We start from the raw sequence: 20,286 nt of genomic DNA on the forward strand, positions 1-20,286 counted from the left end.
CAGATCTATGAAGTTCGGATTCCTCCAGGTGGGTGTTGTTTGGATCTGGCTGCTGTGCTCCACTTCTTTCTGCTGCAGGCATTAGAGTTGAACCCTTTGTGTCTCTCTGGCAATATGTTCTGCTCCTGAATCAGTTGGATGGGTCTTGCATCTAGCTTCTTTGCAGGGAGTTCTGCTGAAGGGTTCCGTGCTGGGCCTGCCCTCTGGGTCTATTCAGGATCCCGCGGGCCCGGTCATCTCACTCACTCGCAGGGCCTGTGCTCTGGGTCTGTTCAGGATCCCACCGGTCCCCGGGTGGTCTCACTCACTCGTCGGGCCTGCATTCTCTGTAGAAATCTATTTTAAAAACCAAAGCTGAACATTGAGCTTTTCTTTCCGAGTTAGTGCAGAAAGCATCCTGCTCTGAGTCAGGGGTGCCATGAAGAAGAGGAGGTGAAGGAGACAAAAGACCTCAGTACTGAATACCTGTCATGCCACCATATTATTGAACAGTAAATTTGGAAAAATAAACAGAGCCTCTTTATCTACCCTAAATTATATTGTCATTTATCTATCACAATCAGTCCTCCTTTGAAGATGGCACAACTTAAATATTTATGAAGTATTTATCTTTATTTAGTCATTCATTTTGCTTATTGCAAAATTTCAATATTTATCTCTTACTCTTTCTTCTTTTAACTTTATAGCAAAGCACATAAGGAAATGTCCTTATTTACCATTTTATTTTCTTTTTGATAGCATATCAAATGGGAAGAGAGTCAAAGATGACATCAGGGTGGTTGGAAGAACAGAGGTTAGTTCTTGGGGTGGGAATGTACCATGGGCCTTGTAAATCAGAGCCCCTGGGCCTCAAGGAAAGGAAAAGCTTTTGCAAAGCACAGAACACAGTGCAACTGCTGCCTCCACAAGGGAGGAGAAAGGAGGCTGTGTCCTCTTTCAGCATCCAAACCTAACTGTAAGAACCACACAGCAGACACAATGAGCAGGAGCTGACGCAGATCAAATAATTCTTTCTAGCATCATTTTTCTTCCTCCAAGAAAGCTCAGAATTGATTTTCAGCGCCTATCTCAGACGTCAAGAGTGCTACATAGTTTGGGTGTGTTGGTCATATTTCTATCACTCTGTTAACAAATAGATGAGATTCAACTTGAAGCAGAATTTATTTGGGAAATTTTATATTAGATTATTTTATTGATACATAAAACAAAAATGCATATATAATAGGGTCCCTTGTAAGGTTTAAATGCAAGTTTGCATTGTATAATGTTTAAATGAGGTTAAATTATCTGTCTCTTAAAATGTTTACCATTTCCTTATAGTAAATTCATTCAACATGCTTCCTTCTGCCTTTGGAAATCTGTTATGGATTATCGTTATAACTATGCCATAGCACAACAGCCCTTCTCCTTCCCACCTATCTAACTGGAACTCACATGCAAACATCATCTTTCTGCCTCCTGCCACTCCATCGACTCCAGATAGTCTGATACATTGTCAGGGGAACAAGATTGTACCGAAAACTGCAAGACACACAGTCTTGTGCAAGCAAAGCTTATTTGGAAATGAGGCTATAGAAGTCTTGGGGCTTAATTTAAAAGCAGTTAGCCCCAGTTAAATAAAGGACCTTCAGGGGAAGCTCTTCACAGGAAGAGAGATGCTGGTGTTGCCTAAATTTTAGTGTGTTCACAGGCCAAGAGCAAGTTTGCAAAATGTTTTTCTTGTTGGTGGAGCCAGGGGCCAACATGGGATCTTAGACAACTTCTAGCAATTGTTGAGTTACATTTTTTGATAGCTGGCACAATCACCTGTAATAATACTCTGGCTTTGTGGTTTGGTCTAGTCCTTATGATATGGCTGAAGGATTTTAGGTTCTCAAGGTCTGTGGCTGTTGAAGAATCAGCAAGTGGGCAGGGAGGAAGGAGGCAAAGAAAGGAGAGTGAGAGATAAAGGAAAAGAAAGTACATAGTGGCTTGAACAGGTATTACTATGAAATAACCCTGTATTAGAGTTTTGGACAAATTATTCATAAATATAGAACAGGTCTTCATTTAGAGCTGATACTTTCCAACACAAAGCCTACAGCAGCAAAGCATACAGAATGAAGATGAAGATAGTATACCAAGCCTTTTAACCTATTTTAGTCTCACATCAGATTTTTCTAGTTTCAAGTTTTCTAGTTTCCAAATAAACCATGAATGTTTTCTGTATACTATATGAATGTTCCTGAGTAGAAACTAAATAGGTAGGAGTTTAACCTATTCAACGAATTCCAAATAATGTCTTAACTGGACAACCTTAAAATTAGCATAGAGAATCATTCTTCCTTATATTTTATTGAACCACCAAGAATGAGAAAATGTTATGTAGCAAGATTATAATGTCTGGTTTATTTTATCCTTTCTGCACACTGCACAGTTACAGATTTTTTTAAACTTCAATAAAAACATCTTAAATGGGAAAAAGGAACATAGTGAGCCAAAGCAGCCCTTAGGTTTTGCAAAGGAGCCTAGGTCACTGTGGTGACCTGCATATTGCATGTGTTGTCTACATCAAAGCAGATGGGTATGTAACACTTTATTGCCCAGATGTGTGACACGAAAAATTAGTGATTATTAAATTTAAGGAAATGAAGCTAGAGGATTGACTAATGTTTTTCCTTATTGAAAATTCCCATTTTCTGTGAACATTTTGCTCTTGTGGTTTATCAGTATTTCATGATGTGTCTGATGGGAAGAGTACAGGGGTAGAAGAGCTTGTACCATGCTACAAAGGAATGAGAGTTTATCCTACCTTATGTGCTTTTCTCCCATGGTGGGCTCTGCCTGCATCCATTCTTCATGAAAGGAATCTTCTTTCTCCTTCAGAAGTCAGGGTAAGTTTCTGTTTGGGCTTCTGTACCCTGACAAATGAACCAATGTCACGCTGATCTTTGGTGACTATAAAAATCTTTCATGGTCTGAGCTAAAGGGGGTAGTAATAGTAGTGGGATCTGCTCTTGGTTTAGAATGGTTTAAAATCTATGGTAAAGCACAAGTTTCACTGAATTGGTACAGCAAAATTACTGAATATGCACAGTAAGTAAAACAGGCCAAAAATAGGAATATCCATATGAGGAAGGCAACTTAGGACAGAAAATTCTGGAAAGATTATAACCCCAATTATTGTATTCATACCAGTTTTATACATATTGCTTTTTGTGATCCCTGCTCCATAAAATGTCTGTCTGTTAATGTCTTATAATGTAAATTTTCAGTGACATGTATATCTCTGTCAGGCTCACATTAGCTCAGAACAAATTATTCTTTTGTTAGAGCTTTGTAATAGTCATCACCAGACAGTCCTGCATAAGAAGTCTTCTTTCACAACTATTTGGCTCTAGTTTTTGCTTTGTATGGCTGACAAAGTGACATGTCTTGATTTTGAGAACTCTTCTGTGGTCCTACATTCCCTCTTATCTTCCTGAGATTTCCTCTGAAGACCATCCTATAGTTACACTTTTTTGTCTCTCCTTTCTGATATCCATCATGATTGTCATTTCATCTAATTCATCACTGAAAAGAGAATGATTGATGATGGAAAGCTGTTGTCATTGTCCTTTTGGGCATAGTGAGGAGCACAGAGGTTTAGACAAAAGTTCTCTTAGGTTAAAACACAGTGTCCATAATTAAGTTTAATATTCTCTGTCCCACAAGTTCTGACTACCATCTAGAAACACTAGATCAGATCAGTTTGCTATGTGTTGTATTTCTATAGTTTTGAAATACAGTTATAATTTTTTAAACCAGACCAAACTAATATACATACATACATATCTATATCTATCTATGTGTATGTGTGTGTGAATTCAGTTTTTCTGTATTATTAATACAAGATTTTTCCATGAATCTGCCTGGAAATGCTCTGGAACAGAATCTGAATTATACGTGAGAAAGATTTGCAACAGCCATGTTAGCATATTTTTTATGAGAGTTTAAGAACTGATAGAATCATTTGATCATTTTGCATTGTACACAGCATTTAAGGCTAATAACCATGATTGCCACCATTAAACAAGGCATATCATGTTTTTATTAGTTCTTTTAGAGGAGTACCATGTAGGCATATTAGTATAAAATAATAGGTTTTACTTAAGCTTTGTCTTAGTTATACTTCTCTCATTGCTGGGACAAATATCCTATACCCAAAATGAAGGAAGGAAAGGTTTAGTTAGCTCACAGTTGCTGGAGGTTTGAGTCCATATTCTGCTGGGTCCAAGGCAGAGCAGCACAAAACAGAAAGCAACTTTTCAAAGTGGTGGCAAAGAGCAACAGCACAAGGGAGGCGGAGCAGCAGCTCAACCAGCTAACTTCTCTTCCCACCTTACAATGTAATGCAAACTATCTGCCCCAGGGCAGGTGCAGCATCCACAAACACAGTAATCAATCACAAACTGCAGAAGCCACTGCAAGACTGCATGAGGCTTTGGGGGGACAACTGTACAGAAACCATAACATTCCACCCCTGGACCCTCAAAGACTCATGTTCATCCTTTTATGCAAAAGACATTCTAGTCCATCTCTATGAGTTGCCAAAGTCCTAACAGTTTCAGCATTGCTGATATGTCCAAACCCAAGTCTCCTCCAAGATCCAAGGCAAACTCCTGTGAGCCCCTGTACAAATGACAACTTAAACACTCCCAACATCCTAAGGCACAAGATAAACTCTGCCATTCCAAAAGGTACACACAGCAGGACATCAAGCATTGGGACCAACACAAGCCAAAAATCCAGCAGTGCAACCATTAAGTCTTGCAGTTCCACGTGGAACATCTGAAGCAATCTATGATGACTTGTGAGCTCCAAAGGCCTTACATGGCTTCTCCAGTACAGCACTCGTGGGGGTAGCTTCCATTGTGTCTCTCTTAGGCTGGTTTTGCTCCCTCCTTGCAGTTTCCTTGAGATGATCCACATTCCTGGCTTTTCCAAACTTTTGGGGTTTCCACTAAATAGGCTTCTCACTCACAGCTTCACACACTGCCCTCTCAGGGCACACTGCCTGGCCTCCCAGGCCTTCTTCTGAAATTGAGGTGGAAACCACCTTAACCTCAGAACTCCTGCATTCTGAATGCTCCTAAAACCAATGCCACATGGATGACACCAAGGTCGACTGCCAGCTGGAGCAGTAGCCAGGTTTTCTTCTTTCTTGGCTATAGGGGTTGAGTGCCTGGGCCACTGAGCATGCTCATCCTGATTCCAAGGAATAAATTCTCCCTGTTGCTGCCATTCTGGAACATGGGGCTCTGAGGCTTTCCCCTCAAGGAAAAATCCCTGATCTTTGCAGTTCTGAGGCTGCAAAGGGTGTAGACCTGCCTCCTCCCGTGATGCCCTCAGACGATCCTTTCCATTCTCTTGTTCCTTCCTGGCAATGGAGATCCTCTCAGCTCTGTCCTTTCAGTCCACAGCTTTATTGGAGCTTCCTTTCTGGCCAAACTCACAACATTTTGAACCATCCTGCTGGGCTCCTTGCTCTTCATTCTCACCATAAATCTGGCTAACAGCCCTCAGTAACAACCACTGCCACAATATTTGGCTGCTTTGGAGTATCTTTTGCCAGACTGATCAGTCCACCATGCTTAAACTCAGTCTCAGGCAAAGTCTCTGGACAAGAGCAAAATGCAGGCAAAGCTCCCACCAAGCTGCAACAGACGTTGTCTGGAGCCCAACAACCAATGTAGTCCTTCCCAGCAGAAACCTCCCCAGCCTGGTCTTCACAGGTAGGCTTTCTATCAGCCTTCTGGCCTTCTGAGCTCTGACCAGAATCTCCCCTACAGAAGAGCTGAAGCTATTCCAGCTCTTTGCAAGTAGGCAGCCTTTCCAAACCTTTCCTATCTCTTTCCATAAGCCATTCCCAAAGGCCTGTAATCCACATGGTTATGTTAGTCACAGCAACGACCGCACTCCTCTGGTACCAAATTCTTAGTCACGCTTCTCTCGTTGCTGGGACAAATACCCGACACCCAAAATGAAGGAAGGAAAGGTTTATTTAGCTCACAGTTACTGGAAGTTTGAGTCCATATTCTGCTGGGTCCAAGGCAGAGCAGCACAAAACAGAAAGCAGCTTTTCAAGGTGGTGGCAAAGAGCAACAGCACAAGGGAGGAGGAGCAGCAGCTCAAGAAGCTAGCTTCTCTTCCCACCTTATGTTGGAATGCAAACTACCTGCCCCAGGGCAGGTGCAGCATCCACACCCACAGTAATCAATCACAAACTGCAGAAGCCACCCTAAAACCGCATGAGGCTTTGGGGGGACAACTATACAGAAACCATAACAAGTTTAATCAACCAGAAATAATCAGGGTTATAAAATGAGTGTTAAAATATATTAATATAAGTCAATATTTGAGCAAAACTTGATTTTAAGACTCAGTATCCACAAATAATATATCAGGGTAATTTCAACTTCAAAGAATAAAGCTGGCCATGTTCCTTTGTGAAAAAATTTGGGGAAAATTGATATTAGTTCACTGAAATTCTGGTAAAAGTTGACAATGACTCTATCATATCTTGGGTTTTTCTTAATTAGTGTGCCTTTTCTATTATTATAATAATTTTATTATCTATAGAGAATAGCATTCAATCCCTGGTCCTGCCAAAAAAAAATCTCATAAAGAGAATACAAAATATTAAAAATAAACCAAACCCTGAAAAAAAATTGAAACAATACAGAACTTCACAAAACAAATCAATAGGAATTTGATAATGATTATTGCACTGCATACTATTGTATTCAAATTAATTGTTCAGATCACCAGACATAAGCATGCAAAATTGTTTTCAGAAAGGGAAAAAAGTTATATGAAATTAAAAAGGGCAAGAAAAAAATTAAAGAAATGCAGCAGTACAATTATCTAAGCCATAGTTGTATATGTATAACTATATGCCTTTCCATTATTCTCCTGTCCTAGTCATCATCCCAGCTTTTCCTTCCCTTTGAACAGATTTTTTCCATTTCACAGTATCTACTGAACCTCTGAGATTTTAATTGCTTTTTCAGGTTCTTACACTAGTGAGAAAATATGATGTTTGCACATATAGATCTGGTTTATTTAACTTATGAGTATGGTATCTAGTTGCATCCACTTATCTACAAAAGCTTCAAGTTTATCTTACAGTTCGTTAATACTCCATTTTGTATAACTACTCCATTTTTTTATCAGTTCCTCAGATGGTGGGCATTATGGTTGTTTCCAAGATTTAGCAATGACAAATTGCACTGCTATAAACATGAGTACACATATACTGCTGTGGTATGATGTTTTCAGTACTTCTGGAAAAATGCCCAGAAGGGGGATAGCTGAGTTAAATGGGACCTCCTGTCCTAGCTTTTTGAGGAATGTCTACACTGATTTACATAGTGGATGTACCAGTCTGCATTCCCACCAACAGTAGAAAAGGTTTCCTTTTCCCTCACAGCCCCTCCAGCATTTGTTATTGATTGACTTCTTGATGATAACCATTCTTGCTGGGATGAAGTGGAATCTTGGTGATGTTTTAATTTGTATTTCTTAAATGACCAATGATGTTGAACATTTTTCATATGTTTATTTGCCATTTGTATTTGTTCATCTGAGAACTGTGTATAAATCTCAGACACCCATATTTGGATTGGGTCTTTGAATTTTCAGGGCCTGATTGTTTTTAATTCTTTACATATTCTTAAAATAAAGTCCTCTGTCTGAGGATCAGTTGGCTATAATTTTTTTACAATTTGTGAGTTTTCTTTTAACTCTGTTGATTTCTTTTTACATGAAGAAAGTTTTCAAAAGATGCAATCCCAGCTGTTGATTCTTTGAAGTCCTTCCTGTGCAGGTTGGTTTTTGTCCATAAGCTCTCTGCCTACCCCTATGTACTCAAGATTTCTCTCTACTTTCTCCTCCAGCAGATTTAGTGTCTCTCTCTTAATATTTAAATCTTTAATCCATTGTGACTGTAGCTTAGTGCATGGTGATAGACATAGATCTAATTTTTGGATTTGGCATGTGGAAAGCCAGTTTTTCTAGCACCATTTATGAAATGGGCTATCTTTCTTTCTTCTATTGAACAGGTTTGGTCCCTTTGTTAAAGATCAGGTGGCTGAGTGTGTTTGTAATTGGGTCTGCATCTTGTGATCTGTTCCATTGATCAAAAGGTCTGTTTTTGACAATATCATGCTGATTTCATCACAATAGCTTTGTAGTAAAATTTCAAGTCATGGATTGTGGTGCTTCCTCCCTTTCCTTTGTTGTTCAGGATTAGCTATTCTAGGTCTCGTCTGCTACCAGATGAATTTTAGGAATATTTTTTCTACATAATGTGAGGCATACGAATGATATTTTCATCAGGATTGCATTGAATCTGTACAAAATTTTGGAATTATGGCCATTTTCACAATGTCGGTTATTCCTATCTAGAAGCAAGGAATATCTTTCCATTTTATGAATTACTTTTCAATCTCTTTTCTCAGAGTACTGTAATTTTCATTGTATAAATCTTTTGCTTCCTTTGTGAGATTGATTTTTAAGTATTTCATTTTTTAGATGTTATTATGAAAGGTGTGTTTCCTTAATGTCTCTCTCAGGGACTTCTTTGATTTGTACAGAAATGCTATTAATTTATGAGTGTGAACTTCATATCCTGCAATGCTCCTGAATTTGGTTATTAAATCTACAAGTCAGGTGTGGATTTTGGTGGAGTTTTTGGGGTCTTCTATGTACAATATCATGTCATCTGCAAATAATGATAATTTAACTGCTTCCTTTCCAATCATTATTTCTTTTATTTCTCTCTCGTCTAATTGCCCTAGCTAATGTTTGCAAGACCAAATTGAACAGGAATGGTGACAGGGGATAGCTTTGACTTGTAACTGATTTTACAGTGAATATTTTTAGTTTTTGCCCATTTAATATGATGTTGATTGCTGGTTTGTCATAAGTGGACTTTGCCAGGTTGAGGTAAAGAACATCTATTCCAACTTTCTGCAAGGTTCTAATCATGAATATGTGTTGGACTTACTCAAAAGCTTTTCTGTGTCTATTGAAATGATTGAGTGATTTTAGTCTTTGGATTTGTTTATATTTAATGATCCCCCATTTCTGGGATGAATCCCAGTTGGTTGTGATGTATAATCTTCTTGATAATTTGCTGCATCCGGTTGCCAAGAATTTAATGAAAAATTTTTTTTTTCATCTCTGTTCATTAGGGAGATTGGCCTGTAATTCTCTTTTTTGGTGGGGTCTTTCTGTGGTTTTGGTATCAGGGTAATACTTGCCTGCAGGAATGAGTTTTGGAGGATTGCTTCTCTTTTGATTTCACTGAAGAGTTTGAGAAGAATTGGCATTAAGCTTTCCCAAAATTTCTTGTAGAATTCAGCTGTTCATGCATCAGGACCTGGTCTTTTTTTGTTGATAGGTTTTTGATCACATCTTCAATTTTGTTCACCGATACTGTGTTATTCAGAATTGTTACATTTTTTTGATTCAACTTGCTAATTCGTATGTATCTAGGAATCTCCATTTCTTCTGTGTTTTCTATCTTTTGAAAGTAAAGTTTTTCCAAGTAGGTATTGATGATCTTCTGAATTTCTACAGGGTGTGTAGTGATTTTGCCCATTTCATTCCTTCTTGCATGAATTTGAATTTTTTCATTTCTTTCTTTTTGATAAGGTTGGCTTATTAATTTTATTTATTCTTTCAAATAACTGACTCTTGAATTCATTAACTCTTTGTATTGTTTCCTTTGTCTCTATTACATTTTTTTTTCATTTTTAAAGAATACAAAATAGCGACTCATCCTCATGGCTGACACTGACAATCTGAGGTACAGGATCTCAGGATAAATCCTGAGGGGATTTCACTGACCTTATCAGACCCAAAAGCTACAACTCTTGTTGCATAGGTCCTGCTTTACCTTGGTCTTAACCACCCAGCAGAAAAGTATAAAAATGAAGTATAAGAAGTAAAGCCATGCTATTATGTTGAGCTATAGGGGACTCAGGTCAACAATTTCTGACATTGCCAGTGAAGCGAAGACCCAATACTATTATGGACTACTGAACTCTTTTAGATTATTTTGCTGAGTTAACACACTTATAATATTTAAATAACAAAACTTAGCAAAAAAAGGGTATACAGATCAATGTCCATTTTGTATCTGTGTATTCAAAGTGGTTAGGATAGATATATAGTTACATTCTCTTAATGAATAGAGTGATTTGTTCTAATGGTGTTTGTAGATAGGATATCATGTCCACATCTTGTACAGCAATTAACCACTAGAAGGAATGTATGCAATGTGTTAATTATTGAAACTGTCCTACCAATTTGATTTGAAACTGTCTCATTGCTATTTGTTTATCAATAAAATTATGGAAATAAATAAATAAAATAAATAAACAAAAAGCGAATACAAAATAGTGTTAGAAAAAAACCAGCATTACAAACAATACAAGATTTCACTAATAAAGTAATAGGAATTCAATAGTGGTTGCTATGTTACATGATGCTATCTTCATATTAGTTTTCAGCTTGCCAGATATAAGCATGTAAGATTTCTTTGAAGAAAACCAAGTAAAACAAAATAATAACAAAGAAGTTATAAGAAGTTCAAAAGAGGAAGAAAAATAGAGTAAAAATATTTCTTTTAAAGCATTTACTGCTCCTTTCAAAAGACTGGCAGAAATCGACAATATAACTATCCAAAATATTCTGCATATACACCTAAATATATCTTTTCCCCTTCTTTCATTTGTCCTTTTCCTCATCCCAGTTTTTCCTTTCCATTGTATATTTTCTTTCCCTTTCACAATATCTGTTGTACTCTTTAGATTTTCATTACTCTTGCAGGTTCTCACATTAGCAAGACAGTAAAATGTTTGCACATGTGGATCTGATTTATTTCACTTACCAATGTAGTTCTAGCTACATCCATTTCCATTGCATTATTTTCTGTCCTGATATTTATAATTTGCTGTCTTCTTTGGGCTCGACTTGCTTTTGTTTTTCCAGGAGCTTGAGATACAGCTTAAGATTGTTTCTTTGGGCTCCTTCCATTTTCCTGATGTGAGAATTTATGGTTATAAATTTCCCTCTTAAGACAGCTTTCATTGCATCCCACAAGTTTCAGTAAATTGCATCTACATTTTCACTTGATTGTAAATATTGTTTAATTTGTTCTTTAATTTCATCTGTGACCCTGATTGCTCAGGAGGGTGTTATTTAATTTCCATGTGTTTATGGAGTTCTTGATATTTCTGTTGCCAGTGATTTCCAGTTTCAGTGGACTGTGGTCAGACAATATGCATGGAATAATTTTGGTTCCTTTGCATTTACTTAAGCATGCTCTCTGTGCTACTATATGGTCTATGTTGGAGAACAACCCATTTGCAGCTGAGAGGAATGTGTATTTTGACACTATTGGGCATAACACTCTATAAAGGTAACCTTTTCTTCACAAGTTTGGTTTAGTTATGTTATTTCTTTGCTGATTTTTTGCCTAATTGATCTATCTCTTTGTGTCAATGGGGTGTTAAAATCCCCCATTACAATTGTGTTATTGCTCATTTGATTTTTAGTGTCTATTAAGATTTGTCTTACGTAGTTGGGTGCTTCTACATTGGGTGCATATATATTTATGATTCTTATATCTTCCTTTTGGAGATTTCCCCTAACAAATATGTAGTAACTTTTTTAAAAAATTAAATTCTTTTAGTCATTTTTGATTTGAAGTTGACCTTGTCAGCAAACAGAATAGTTACTCCTGCTTTTTTTCTGGATTTCTGTCACATGGAGTGTTTATTCCCATACTTTAACTTATAAAGTATTTTCACAATGCTAGCTTGGTGGTTATGACTATATTTAAGTGGTTTTTTTTGTACAAAGTCTTTATTTGTCTGTCAATTATAGTCATGATAATTTTGCAGCATAGTAATCTCAATTGGCAGTGGTTTCTTTTTTTACGTATTCAGTATAGGGTCTACAGGTTCTCACTGTACAGATCAGACTTGTAGTGATCCACCTGTGTCCAGCCTCCCCAGCATTGGGATTACAGGTGTGTGCTACCACACCCATTCTCACTTGTGATCTCAGTACACCCAGGGCCAACATGGCATGCCGGGATTGACCCCCAGCTGCTATGCTTTGCCTAAGCAAGTGCTTTAGTCGTCTGAGCTATTCGGCTGGGGCAGTTAGTTTGTTTTAGCTCCTGAAAAATGTACTGTCCAAACTGTGCTGGCATTTAAGGTTTATGGTGAGAAATTTGCTATTCTTTTGATATACTTGTCTTTTTCTAGATTGATGCTTGCTTTCTTTTCCTAACAGATTCAAGTAGTCTATCATTACGCTGACTTCTATAATTTTGACTGTGATGTGTTATGAAGTTCTTTCCTGGTCATGCTTGTGTGCACATTAGAAGGCAACAGAATTAATATCACATAACCCATGTGTGGGCAAGGTGTCTTGCAAATGTAGAGAACTCAGTTACGTTGTCAGAGTAGATGTTCAAGATACGATTTTGCCCAAAGACAGGACCAGAGTGTTGGGAAGGTGTCAGTCTCCTCACACGTGGTAAAGAGAGAAAGAAGCCAATGTGAGAAAGAAAATGGTTTGGTGCACTCTTGATTTCTCCCAAGAGCCATGCCTTCTGGACCTAAACTCAGGCATATAGGCGGCAACCAGGTTCACATCTGGGTTGAACATTATCACAAACGCAGCTACTGAATCTGGCTTTGGCGACTAATATTCAAAGCTTCTTTTTGTAGATATCAAATAAGAACCTGTCAGATACCTACCAATCTACCCAGTGTAGGGTTAAGGTCAATAAAGGACCATTACTTCCCTTTTATCTAAGTTCAAAGGAAAATATGTATCTTGATCATGGAGCCAATTAAACTCATAATTGCCTGTAGATCTGATATATGAAAAACTCATAAATTGTCTGCAAACACAGTGTCCAGATAATAAGCAGCCATTGTAAACATTTAGTGTTTTATTGACCAGGTACATTCCAAAATGTGGCGACCTTCTACTGTATAAATGCTGAGCATCTCTGCTTCTGAGTGCATCTGCCCTGACAGAATCCTGCTCTTCACAATGGTAGGTACCTGACTGAGCTGTAGCTCAAAGATACAGCATTTGCTTCACAGTCATATGTAACTGGTTTTATTCACAAAGGCCTGAAAATATAAAAAGAATATGCATTCCTTTTTCTATATGCTGTGATATTCATTTTTCTGCATAGCATCTATTGGTAAATGCAATATTATTTTAAATCTTTTGCATATTGCTTGCAACTCAATGTGTAGAACAGAATGAAAGTGAGTTGAAAAAGTCATAATAAAATTAGCATTCTTCTTATCATCTGAGACACAGATGGTTTCATATTTCCTCTGAATCATGAGCCAGTCATGAGTGACTTGTGAAAAAATTAAATAGGATTTCAGAGATGAAATTAATGAATAATTTTACAGGCAATAAAACTGAGGTTGGTGAATAGAAGGGCTTGTCATTCTCTTTACAGATCTGGGGAGGCTGAGACAAGGTCCTAGGCACGGGGCTAGGGAATTCCAGCTGAACTTGTCAAGTGAAGTCCGCTGGTGCCTTTGAAAGACGTGGACACAGACTCCTCTAGGAGCACTCAAATGTAACTGATCTGCATTGGGGTCAGAGCAACCGGTGTAAGAGTGAGGCTGGTAATTTTGTCAGCAGTTTTGGAACCAATTCCTTGGGCATTTTTTGGTGTATAATTTCTAAGGAATAAACTAGTTTCGGAATCTATAGAAACCCATGCAGACCTCTTCTTGGTACTTAATTCAAATTCAATCAATTCAATCTTTCTTAATATATTTTGTCTCCAGCCAATCAAGGGATTTCCTGTGCTGCTCTGAGGTTTGCAAATGGCAAGGGGATGGAAACAGCCACTGGATAGGATAACTGTGATAGTCAGAGGGGGTCCAGAAGAAGGAATGTTGGAGAATAAGACACCTCTAGGAGCAGGACTATATTTAATGAAGCAGAATTCCTAAGGGTACACTGCGAGACAGCCTTACCAAAAGACTGGGCACAAGGCCATACTATTTAGAAAGTGCTAACAAGTGCCCCTCCTGCCTTCATTTTCTCAAGCATCATATATCACAGCTCAAGGTCCACAATAAAGGAAGAAGATAAGAAGGCAGGGAAATGGGTGACAGGAAAGAATTCAGCAGAGGGAAGGGACACTGGAACCTCTTTACTCAGATATGCAGCATCAATAGTAGCATGGTCAGGCACCTGGGGTCTGAGCTTCAAGACTACCGAGGTAGAACCTCCTAGCATCCTATGCACCAAGATCCCAGAGAATGCACCTATATGCTAAAACAGCCTTTCTTTGATCAGTTTTCCTGTGGATGAGGTCAAGATACAGGCATGTCTGCCATGTGTGCCTCCAGGACACCTAAGATTGTGTACTAAGCATAGCTCCCTGGAATTTTTTGTTTTTTAAATTTTATGTATTTAGCACAGGGTCTCACTGTGCAGCTGACTCATAGTGATTCTCCTGTTTTAGCCTCCCCAGCTCTGGGACTATAGGTGTGTATGAACACGCCCAGTCTTGGTGCCCCGCTGGAGCTTCTGGGGCATGGCCAGAATAGCATGTGGTACGGGGGATGGAACCCAGGTCCTCTAGGTACTGAGACCACTGAGTTATCTCTGTGGCCCTCTCTGGGAAATTTGATGCCCACCCACAGAGGATTTCTTTTTCAGGCAAGAAACTGAGCTTCACAGAGAGAAGAGAAAGGAAAGAGAGGCAGAGATAGAAGAAAGAATTGAAGGAAGGGAGCCAGGGAAGGATATTGCTGAGTTATTGTCAACTGGATAATCTCAAAATATAATTTTATCTTTCCTGCTAGCAAGTTTGGGTTTCATCTCCAAATCCCTCAAACTTGCATCTCTGCCTCAGAATACAGACTCCCAAAGGCCTAAATTTTGCCCTTTCTTTGTGTTGGGAGCAGAAATTCTGACAGGAAAACTGGTGCATTTTGAAAGAAGATTAGAGAGCTCTGCTGTGCTTTGAACTGAGAATTATACAAAAGGAAGTGACACAATGAGGAAATGGCAATTCCAAGTCCTGCTCTTGTTAAATGTCACATGGTTTTGTTTTAATGTTAAATGATTCATATATGCCTTTATGCTTATGAGTATAATGCATTTCATTGTAGAAAATAAGAGATCTGGAGTCCAAGGTGTTCTAATTGCATCTCGTCCAAAACGCCTTCCTCAAACTTGCCCCAATCCTTGCAGTGAACAGCTGTGACTTTACACAGCAATTGCATCATCAGGGGTGATTTGTAGCTGGCTGTGTCACTGAATGAAATATGGAGATTTTGGGTCAGGTGGTTTCTCCTTCCTCACCTGTTATCCTTCCAGGTTGCATCCTGGGTCCTGATGTTCTCAGGCAGCTGTGTCCTGGTACATTAGAGTTTCCCATTTTCCCACCACGTTGAGCATCTCCAGATGGGTAGTCTATCTTTCTGTCTCTGCCTTTCTCCTTGGGATCCAGTTACAGATGTTCAGATGTGGGTTCAAATGTCATAAACTGTGTAACAATGTTCTTGTGCAGGAAACTCCAGGAATATTGCCCCACATAAGTGATCTGTGTGCATCACTTCCCTTTACTCTTCTGGTTTCCTGTAGTGTGGTAAATGACATGATGTTCCTGGCCACCATATTGGATTTCATAGTATCTACATATGGGCTCTTTTGTTAAAATTTAGGTGAACTTTCCTGATTGTCATTTTTATTTCTGTCTTTTTGTGTGAACTGCCCCCTTAACTCCCTTGCTTTTTTTCCTTGTAAAGATACATCTTTTTCCGCAGGTGTAGAGAAAAGCTTCATATTTTTCTCTAAATCTGATATCTTTAAATTTTTTTCATTTACAATGTAACAACCTTTACAAAGTTAAACTTATTTATTATTTTCTGAATAACCACTTTACCTATTCTATGATTATCTCATATAATATGAGCAACATCTTCCAAAATTTCTGCATTCTTACATTAATACACATGAGTTTTCCCCATGTAACACCCTGAGTAACCTCTGTTCAAAACTCTCCACGTAGCACTGAGGACTGGAAAGACCCCCAGCTGCCTGAGTACACACAGCCCTGAGCAGAAGCCTAGGATGGCTTAGCAGAGGTGCAGTTGCCTTTGCAAGGGCTATAGGATCAGCAGGGACTCAAGATACAGCTCCCCTTGCACCTAAGCCCTCTTCACCTGGAACTACTCAGCTCCAAGGATCCTGGATGCAGTGTTAATGTCCTTGAAATGGCACTGGGTTGGGCTCCGGAGGTAAGAACAAGTGAGGTCAGGGGAGAAGGACTCCAGCCACCTGGGCTTTCAGTTCCCAGTGTCTCTGGTTGCTTTAGTGCCCATGTGGGACATGATGGATCCAACACCTGAGAGGTCTCCAGGCCATAGAGGGTAGCAGGAGAATGGAAATAAGGTGACAGTTCTAGGAGTCCAGTGGCTGAGTGGCTCTGGCATGAGGGGATTCCCAGAACTGAGGGAAACCTTGTGAGATTTATTTCTTCATGGAGACTGAAAGACAAATTTGATTTATTACTTCCCAAGTCATTCACTGTTTTTTTTTTTTTTTTCTAGTGCCACTTGTTGAACGGTCATTTTTCATAATGTCCTGAGTTCTAAAAGGACTATATTTTATTATATAGAGCACACATCCACTGTCATTGCTAAACATGTGTGGGCTTATTATATCCTCCTCTGTGTCTGTCTTTGTGTTCTTACTTGAGTGACCTCCTACTGCAGGTACCTGCGCTTCAGTATTAACCTTAAGCTAAGCTATCCTCACCCCATCTGCTTTCCTAAAAGATTTCTGAAAACAGCACTCTAAGATTTGATTGGGAATTTCACTCACATCGACAAGATAACCCAGGCAATGTGCTAGTTGCTTTGTCTTCCAGTTTCACTTTAGATTAATTGTGTGTCCTGGTAGCCATCAGGGAGGCTTTTATCAAGGTAGGGCATGCATCTCAGTGGTGGATTGCTTACCTCACATACTCAGAACCACAAAAAGTTCAAAATTGAAAGGTTACAAAGGCCTTCCCGATTTGAAAAATGAAATCTTGAGCTTTGTGGTTTGTGTTTTAAGCTAACACTAAGCTGTCTTCCTAGTCACATCTCCAGATAATTCAGTTCCAGGCAGCCTCCAAATGAATTATTGTGACCTCTGTCTATATGTCTGTGTTTCATTGCTTTCAGAACCTGTCTTTCCCTCTTTCATTCCTGTCCTTTAAGTTATATATATTCTGCAAAATAGCCCGAAACTCACCTAATACCTGAAGGTTTTTCAATTTCCCTGTGTAATAAGTCACCCAGCCATTGTGGCCCTGGGATTCTTAATGCACATTGAGTTTTGTCCATTGTTTTCATAGTGACTGTATTGTTCTGGTTGCCTGACTGGGTCATCTGTGGGAAGAGTTCTCACTTCAGAACTGCTTGCCCCAGCACAACAGGAAGTCTTGCATGTGAACCTCAGTCTAGAATGACTGAAGGCACTCACTCACTCTCCACCTTGACCTTCCACACATTACAGAAAATGCACCTTGGAAGATTTCTGGTTCTGGCCACCTTTGTGGCTGCATGCAATGCTGGATGCTATGTCCAAACTCTCGATATGCCTACAGATGACTCACCTCCAGGTAAGTTCAGGTCTTCACATTTCTTATGAAATATAGCCTGGTGGAAAGAAATTTGTTTCAGGTGAAGATACTTGAATTAACAGGGGAAGAAGAGTGAGGGCAGATACAGAAAGAATCAAATGAGGGACTTTCGGTTTTATCTGAGTTCCAATAAATCAGAATCTCTTGGGTCAGAGCTCTGTATATTCAACAGCTCCTTGATTGACTCCCACATCTGTTTAGGGTTGAGAAACATTGCTTAGTTCCTTAAAGTATTCATATTTGATGTGCATGCCAAGTCCCAGGGAAGTCATGTTAAACTGCAGGTGCTAACTCAGGGAATCTGAATGTGATTTAGAGTTGAATGGGCAAAGCAGTCAAAGTGATGCCGATATGGCTACCTTACAGCATGTGTGGGTCCTAGGGTCATAACAGTGGTTCTCACACTTGGCAAAAACTGAATTACTTGGGAAGAGTTCTAAAAACATGGTTGTATGAGCCTATCCCAGAAATCTTGATTCCAGTGTCCTGGGTTGAAGCTCACCATACATTTTGTTTCTTTGTTTTGCATTGTTTTTGTATGTTTGCTTGTTTCAGTGCTGTGGGTTGAGCCCAGGGCCATCTGTGTAATGAGCATGAGATTTTCTACTCAGGTGCACCTGTCCAGTAAACATTTCTTTAGGCCACAAGATATTCACAGATGCACCCAGAATTGAGAACTCTGATGAAAATCAAAGCAAGCATAGGAGTAAAGTGTTTAATATATAGAAACACCCAAGGAGAAAAATGGGCCCCTGTACCATGAGGCCCCAATGATTAAACAGGAAGGCCTCAGTAACTCCCCACTTTTCTGTTCCAAAATAAAACCTAGGATTATTTGAGCTTGGTTTTGTAAATGTTATCAGGGTCATGTACTATATGGTACTGGAATTCAGCTGAGGGTGACTAAAGAAGTATTTAGATGCCTCATAAAATGTCTATCAAAAGGTCAGGGGCTGACTTTAGTATTTTTCCATGCTTGTTACTAAGGCATCGTATGAAGAACTCTACTTCTATGACCTATGCTTTGTTTCAGGATGCAAGGATGACGATGGAAAACATCACCCCTTAAAGTCAAGTTGGAGGACCTCAGACTGTCAGGACTGTTTCTGTGAAGAAAATGAAATAACCTGCTGCAACATGTGAGTCAGAAGCGAGTGGTGGCCAAGACAGATCTCACTGTCTTGGAAGAGAGGTCCTCCCTCATGAAATAGCACATGCTTGGATTTTCTCATAGGTGGTACTTTGTGCACCTATTTTAGATTAAGATCAGAGGCGAGCAGAGTTTCACACATTTCCCATCTGTCCCCTCCCCACTCCTGCAAGGCTGCCCACAGTCAACACCTGATGCAGAGGGCACATTTACCCCCTTTGTCTGGCTGTAACCTTGTTTCATCATCACCGAGCCCACAGCTTATATGAGGGTTCATCTTCTGTGGTAGAGGATGGGGCCATTTTTCAGTCCTGTAACTGACATTATATAAAATTTTTTCAAACTTTAGTCATTTTAAAGTGCATACTTAGATTGCATCAGGTATACTTTTACTGCTGTGCAACACCTCAACACTCATCCTGAGTTGTTTTCTGCTGCACAGCAAAGTCAGCACCCTTCCAATCACCACCCCTCCCTCTGTGCCCCACCACTGGCCACCAACCACCACTCTGCTTTCTGCATCTACAAATACCACTGTCCTACAGCCTCATATGCCTGCATCAGTGACCTCTTTAATCTGTTGAAATGACCTTACTGAACCTACCATGAGGTGCTCAAGGTTATCTGTGCTGAAGAGTGAGTTAGAACGTGCTTTCTCTTCAGAGTCCGTAACAGTGCATAATATGGGGTGAACAGATTGTTCTTACCCTTCACCTGTGGGTTAGTACTTGGTTTACTTTTTTTTTTTAATTTTTAAAATAATTTTATTGAGAAACAAATATCAATGAGACAGTTTTAAAACTGATTAGTAGGACAGTTTCAATAATTAATACATTGCATATTGTTGTCTTCTCAGTGGTTATTCATAGTACAAGATGCAGATGTGATGTCCTGTCCACAAACACTATTAGTAGAAATCTTTCTATTCATTGAATTAAGAGAAAGTAGCTGTATATCTATTCTAACTATTTTGAATAGACAGATACAAAATAGTCCTTCATTTACATCTGCTTTTTTGTTTAGTTTAGAAAGAGATGGGTTTTCCATTGTCATTTAAATATTGTAGGTATGTGAATTCAGCAAAATATTCCAATATAGTCCAGTATCCCATAATAGTAGTGGGTTATCTGTAGGACTGGCAATGTCCGAAGTTGTTGACTTGAGCCTTTTACAGCTCAGCATATTAATATGGCTTTACTTTTTAATACTTCAATTTTATACTTTTCTGCTGGATGGTTAAGACCAAGATAAAGCAAGACCTATATAACAAGTAATATAACTTTTGTATCTGACAAGGTCAGTCAAGTATCCTCAGGATTTATCCTGAAACTCTGTACTATACTTTGTAGATCTTGTGTCAGTGTCAGCCATGTGGATGAGTCATGGCCATTGCTTGGCCAATGTGCTCTCT

At 39.0% G+C, this 20,286-nt stretch overlaps 1 protein-coding gene and 1 pseudogene across 1 annotated transcript in view; one reads left to right on the forward strand and one right to left on the reverse strand.

Annotated features, from left to right (window-relative positions):
- Positions 1-10,942, reverse strand: part of LOC101579943 — a 34,992-nt pseudogene extending 24,050 nt beyond the window's left edge.
- A 2,076-nt stretch (positions 10,943-13,018) lies between these two features.
- LOC111814273 (beta-microseminoprotein-like) overlaps positions 13,019-20,286 on the forward strand; it is a 14,747-nt gene continuing 7,479 nt past the window's right edge. The window contains exons 1-3 of the mRNA XM_023707245.1: positions 13,019-13,104; positions 17,599-17,704; positions 18,759-18,864. Of these exons, the coding sequence (XP_023563013.1) occupies positions 13,045-13,104; positions 17,599-17,704; positions 18,759-18,864 (272 nt within the window). The 5' untranslated portion in view covers positions 13,019-13,044. The remainder of the gene's footprint in view (positions 13,105-17,598; positions 17,705-18,758; positions 18,865-20,286) is intronic.

Source organism: Octodon degus, unplaced genomic scaffold (genome assembly GCF_000260255.1).
Source record: "Octodon degus isolate 3935 unplaced genomic scaffold, OctDeg1.0 scaffold00285, whole genome shotgun sequence".
NCBI classification, from domain to species: Eukaryota; Metazoa; Chordata; class Mammalia; order Rodentia; family Octodontidae; genus Octodon; species Octodon degus.